This window comes from Gadus morhua, chromosome 14, assembly GCF_902167405.1.
Source record: "Gadus morhua chromosome 14, gadMor3.0, whole genome shotgun sequence".
Taxonomy (NCBI): Eukaryota; Metazoa; Chordata; class Actinopteri; order Gadiformes; family Gadidae; genus Gadus; species Gadus morhua.
In genome coordinates this window covers 14,318,105-14,324,191 of record NC_044061.1, presented here as the reverse complement: position 1 = coordinate 14,324,191, position 6,087 = coordinate 14,318,105, and the positions used below count along the sequence as shown (strand labels likewise).

General features: G+C 46.9%; 1 protein-coding gene across 1 annotated transcript; it reads right to left on the bottom strand.

The window, feature by feature from the left end:
* Positions 1-894: 894 nt before the first annotated feature.
* pcdh20 (protocadherin 20) lies at positions 895-4,866 on the bottom strand. Its single transcript, XM_030377860.1, has 2 exons — positions 4,581-4,866; positions 895-4,323 (listed from the first exon to the last, which is right to left on the bottom strand). The coding sequence occupies exons 1-2, from the start codon at positions 4,626-4,628 to the stop codon at positions 1,693-1,695; spliced, it is 2,679 nt and encodes an 892-aa protein (XP_030233720.1). The 5' UTR covers positions 4,629-4,866; the 3' UTR covers positions 895-1,692.
* Positions 4,867-6,087: the final 1,221 nt, after the last annotated feature.

Genomic DNA, 6,087 nt, shown 5'->3' with positions numbered 1-6,087 from the left:
CCATTTACCAGGGAACAAGACGTTCTTGCCCTCTCTTCTCTGTCCTTTCCTCTAATAGCAGCTCTTTGGAGACTGTACACTTCTACCCAGGGAGCAGTGCGAGTACAGAGATAACGACACCATTTGTAGGGATCTTGTAACTTTTGCATGGTGGTCCCTTTGCATAGATTTGCATAGTCGCATAGTCGTTATGGAACATATACACTAAACTCAAACACAATTCTGAATAAAATGTAAGTTCTGAATATTATGTCCACTTCCTCCTAACCTATTCTACTGCTCATTATAATAGCAGGGCAGGATTCCGAAGTGTGTTTGACTACCAGCCATCCTTCCAGGTTCGATCCCCAAATGTCCCCAGCTTAACCTGCAGGCGTCCCAGAGCTAGACTTACCTTACCCCTTCTCTCGACACGACATGGATCTGATTTCACCTTTATGGTTTTCTTGAAAATTTCTGCTACGGGACTAAATAGTAAATAGCATGAAATAATTACCGGTATATATAATGTAACACAGACCTGCAAAGGTACATTCATGGGCATTAACTGTGTTTCTTTTGTAGGTGGAACTATGATAAGTCACAAAGAGTTCAGTGTTGCATTAAATCTCTAGTGTTTTTAGAATGGCCTGTTGTTCAGGTTTGCTGTTATGTTGCATAGAAACCTAGGGTAACTCTAACTCAGAAGGTGGACCAAACCATAGTTTGGGAGTGACTGGATTGTGGAGGAGGCTTTCAGCATTCCTCTACAAACTTTGATGGTGCACTCAAAGCCACGATTTAGTATATTTGTATTGCTGTGGGGCTGTGGTTAAGAGCTGTTTTTTACAGCTGTAAGCAAAAGGTTTTTTAAGTAAAAACTGGGAAGTACATGAAATGAATGAAAACCCTAAGTGATTTAAAAAATAAAGCACTTTTAATACTTACAAGAAATGTTCTCACACACAAACAAGTAGATTTTCTTTTCACAAATGACAAGGTGTGTGGGAGAGTTGAGGATTGATACATTGTTGTGTGGTATCGTTGTTAAAATAAACAAAGTACACAATGGTTGTAGACCAATTGGCATGGGGGTTATTAGTGGTGTCTCTTTTTAAACACGATTGGGTCCGATTGTCTGTATATATCCACAGCCTTATGTTAGATGATTCATGGAGGTCAGAGTAGGCATGCACCTCCAAAATACCACAGGAACAAACTATGTTACATCATTTACACATCTAGATATGTTTCTATCTCCAACCAAACAGTAAACCAAACATGAGACCTTTAGATTTGGATCAGAATAATTAAAATAGGGAATGTGGCGTCACATTGGTACACATTATTTTTTCATTGTTTTAAGCTTTATATAAAAATATAAAATATACATTTCCCTATACACAATATAGAAATTCTTATTATATCCCTTGTTATTTTGTTGTTATTAAACCAAAAACAGTTAACCAGTGACACATTAATCATCGTCTTTAGAAACGCAATCATAGTTTCTGAAAAGGCAGCAACAAAATGCTTTATGACGGTGGTCAAAGACACACAATCTGTTTAAATATCGACACGTTTACATCTAATCGCAATGTATCGAAGTACAACGCTATGATCAGAATCTCAATCCAGGGCTACACCTGTCACAGTGAGTCTTGTAAACATTCATGTAAACAGCAGTGGTGTAGGGAGGAGCAGAGCAAGGTATCAGATGTTGGCCATCTGTCTGATCTTTCGGTCCCCGAGCTGCACTGAGCCTCCATTCATATTTAAAGGGGTCTCAACCTCCTCCTGTCCATCCCCACCATGTTCCCTGATCCTACGGCAGCAGATGTAGGAAGCAAGCGCGATCACAACCAACAGTAGCCCCAGACAGGTCACCGACAACGCAATGAGGACCGGTTGGCATGGGAACAGCTCAAATGGCCGTGGCCTGTCCGTCAGCTGCCCAACATACCAAGGCCTCTCCTCCACCTCCACAACCTCCGCCTCGTTGGTAAGTAGGCTCTGAATGTAGCTCTCGTTGCTGACCGTCTCGTTGACGAACAGGTTGACCATGATGGTGGCGTGCAGTGGCTCAGGCTGTCCGTGGTCACTTACCCGAACCAGTAGGCTGTAAAGGCCGCGGTTGCTCAGCTCCCGTTGAAGTGTGATGTTCCCCGTCTCTGGGTCAATGACGAACGACCCTGGCTCAGCCCCTTTCCTCTTGATGATGCTGTAGGCGATGACGGCGTTCATCCCCGTGTCCCTGTCCACGGCGTACACCTCGGTGACGGGCGTCCCCGGCAGCGTGTCGGGGAGCACCAGCATATACGATTGGTTAGATTGGGGGAACAGAACAACTGGCGGGTTGTCGTTAACATCCAAAAGGAGCACGGTGACCATGGTGGCGCAGGACAGGGCCGGTTTGCCGCCGTCGACCGCCTCCACCCACAGCTCGTACGTCCCCTGCTGCTCGCGGTCCAGCGGCGTCCTGGCTCGGAGTGCACCGCGGCCGGTGTCAATCACAAACACGTCGCTGCCATTGAGGATGGACAGCGCCACCCAGCCATTTTCTCCGGCATCTGCGTCTGTCACAGACAGGACTCCGATCTCGCCGAATCCCGGAAAGTTTTCGGGCACGAAGAAGGTGAAGTCCTTGTTGATGAAACGTGGCGTATTGTCGTTGCGGTCCTCAACTCGGATCAGCACGGTGGCAATGGACTCCTTCCTGGGTGTTCCCTGGTCCACCGCTCTCACCATGAAGCGGTACGTCTCCCTCTCCTCACGGTCGAGGGCTGTGGTCACTGACAGCACACCGGTGTCGCGGTCCACGGAGAAAAAACCCGGGGCGTCACCCCCAAGAAGGTAGACGACCTCCCCGTGGGCGCCACTGTCCAGGTCCGTGGCTTGGAGCTGGAACAGAAATGTGTTTGGAGGGTTGTTCTCCTCCACCGATATTTCCACAAAAGACTGTTTGAATACGGGAGCGTTGTCGTTCTCGTCCAGCACGTGTACCTTGAGGAAGGTCTTTATGACTGCCCCCCCGCTAGTGCCCTTAGTCACCACGGTGAGCTCATACTCCTGCGTCTCTTCGTAGTCTAAGTCTTTCGTGGTCTCAAGGAGGTATTCGTTCTGCAACTGCTGGTATGGCATTAGCCTGAACGGGCCAAACCCTTCTAGATGGCAGTCCAACTTTTGGCTGGTGTCTGTGTTCTTTACGGTGAAGAATGCGATTGGGGAGAATGCTGGCTCAGATTCCTTCATGGTGACCACTCCGTTCCTTTCGGCAGCAATGTACCGTGGTACCACAGCTGGCGGGGCCGTTATTACTTTGTGAATGTGTATATTCACGGTAGCAACGGCGGGTATGCAGCCGGGCCCTTTGGCCAGCACGGTGAGTTTGTAGAACTTGCTTGTTTCCGAGTTGAATTTCCCAGCTAGCTTGATCAAGCCCGACATTTGGTCCAAATGAAACAAGCGCTGGGTCTCTCTTGGCACTCGCTCGCTGTAAACGTAGCTGATTTGGGCATTAACACCCAGGTCGGGGTCAAACGCATGCAAGCGAGCCAAATGCGCCCCTTTGGAGGTATTCCCTTGGAGCGTGACATTTATTAACAACTTTGTAAACCGCGGGCAGTTGTCGTTGACGTCAGTAATGATTATCTTCAGGGTGGCTGTCCCCAGGAGGGGAGGGGTACCCCCATCCTCAGCAATGATATCCGTTATGTACTCAGCCTGCATCTCGCGGTCCAGCGCCTCCGTGACGATGAGGAAAGGGGTGAGCTCCCCTCCCTCGTTCTCCTCCACATCCAGGGTGAACACACCAAAGTCATTCACCAGCCAGTAGGTCTGGACGCTGTTGAAGTGCAAGTCAGGGTCCACGGCCGACTGCTCCACCGCAAAGCGGGCGTTGACCGGTGTGTTCTCCGGGATGGACACACATATCTCTTCCACAGGGAACCGGGGCCTGTTGTCGTTCACGTCTTCAACAGATATCTTGACTTTGACCAGCTGGAAGTACTGCTGGGGCAGCACAAACACGTCCAGAGACAGTACGCATCCCTGGGGCGTGGGCCCGTCCGGGCACAGGGTCTCTCGGTCGAGCTCAGTGGCGGAGGTGTACAGATCCCCGGTGGTGTTGTCGAGTCTCACGTATTGTCCACTGTGCTTCTGCTGAGGCAGATTGAACTGAAAGGGAGGATCTACAGTAAAATCCAACTTCAAGTCTTGTCCGATAGCCCCAATGAAGGCCCCCATTGGAACTCCCTCCCTTATGGAGTAGAAGAGCTCTTTGGCTTGGCTGAAATGTGCAACGCAGCAGAAAGGGCTGGAGAAAAGCAGCAAGATGCACCAACCCTAAAATGCATACAATTCAAGTTAAAAGTCATTCCGATTGATAAGAGAAATATAGATCCTAAATCACCCAAAACCAAAAAGAGAATGGAGCCCTTTTAACTGTTCATTCTTGCAACTTTCGTAATTTTTTACGTAAAAAACCTGTTATATCCATTGATAAGTTCTGTAGGTCACACATACTATTGCATTCATATCACAGAAAGTACACTCAATTTACTCAGTGCCATTTAATCTTTAGCCCGTTTTACACAACTTACCAGTATTAATCCTGTTCTGCTTGGGCTGGGGCCTCTGCGCTGGAACATGTTTTAGTCCTGATCCGAGACTGGTCTGGTGCTATAGAGTTCTGTCTGACATCCTACGTAACCTGGACATAATCTTGGTCCTGGTCTGGTCCTATATAGAGCTAGGGAAGCATATTACCTAACCTGGACAAAGTCTAGGTCCTGGTCCTATAGAGAGCTAGGGTAGCATCCTACCTAACCCAGGCATGATGAGAGCTCAGCAGACGGGAGCTGCTGCTACTGAGAGGGTGGCCGGATCGCTGACTGAACTCAACAAGCCATTCACTCCAGTGTGTCTGAGGACACTCCCACCATATGCAAATCAGCAGCCTGACTGTTGGCCAATCAGAGCCTTTGACTGCCCGGGAGAGCAGCGTCTTACTTTTGGGGCAGATTGTAACCCCCCCCGCTCAAGATAACAAGAGTTGGGTTATGAACGGCGGGTTCTTTGCTGCTGCAGGGTAAATTGTTTTACATGTGATATGTTACACATATCACGAGCTTGGGTTTGGGGACAGAGTTCCCAAAGTGAGTGTATTATGAGGAGTGCTGTAAACACACGTCTGCAGCTCACAGATTAACGTTAATCCAGCATTAGTTAGAAATCAGATGAGCGAACAAACTCGTCAGTTACTGTACTGTGACATAAAGAACCTCTTATTTAATCTGGAGCCTGGCTTGGAATGGATGGATAGATAGATAGATGATTGATACTGTAGAGAGATAGAAGCTTTAGATAGATAGATAGATAGATAGATAGATAGATAGATAGATAGATAGATAGATAGATAGATAGATAGATAGATAGATAGATAGATAGATAGATAGATAGGTGGGTGGGTGGGTGGGTGGGTGGGTGGATGGATGGATGGATGAATGGATGGATGGATGGATAGATAGATGCTGTAGAAAAAATAATCAAGAGATAAATTATAGATTGATAGATAGATTGATGGTAGACAGTAGACAGTGATATACACAGAGCATTACACATCTAGAGATAGATTTATTATTTTTATGTTTTAAACTGAACTGAACTTTTTATGTTGTACTTACTATAGTTACATAATATTCTTTAACTGCTTTGGCAAAATAGATGGTAATTTCCATACACCAATTCATCTTTTTTGGATTTCATTGATTGACCATAACACAAGTTATTACTTGTGTTATTACTTCAACACAAGTAATAACATTTATTAGAATATGTATTCCTCCTAATCATCTGACGTAGTGGCCTGACAGTTTGACCAGCGTAGGGATCTTGGTTGCCTATGTCACAGTGGTCAGAACCAGGATTGGACTCAAACTAAGTCCGCCCTTAATCCCTGTGCTGTGATGTGCCCGGCCAGCTGTCTGCTAGGATTGGAAACATACTGCTCCCACAGACCCTCTGATTGGAACAGGACACACACACCCACACACTCATTCATTTAGTCCTGTGTTTACTCTCATTTGGCGCCAGCCTCCACTGATATGA

Bases quoted from the DNA above. Each gene is read 5' to 3' on its own strand.
- pcdh20 (XM_030377860.1), bottom strand. From the start codon at position 4,628: ATGTTCCAGCGCAGAGGCCCCAGCCCAAGCAGAACAGGATTAATACTG. The intron at 4,324-4,580 runs GTAAGTTGTGTA...TATGCATTTTAG, and splicing joins GCAGAACAGGATTAATACTG to GGTTGGTGCATCTTGCTGCT.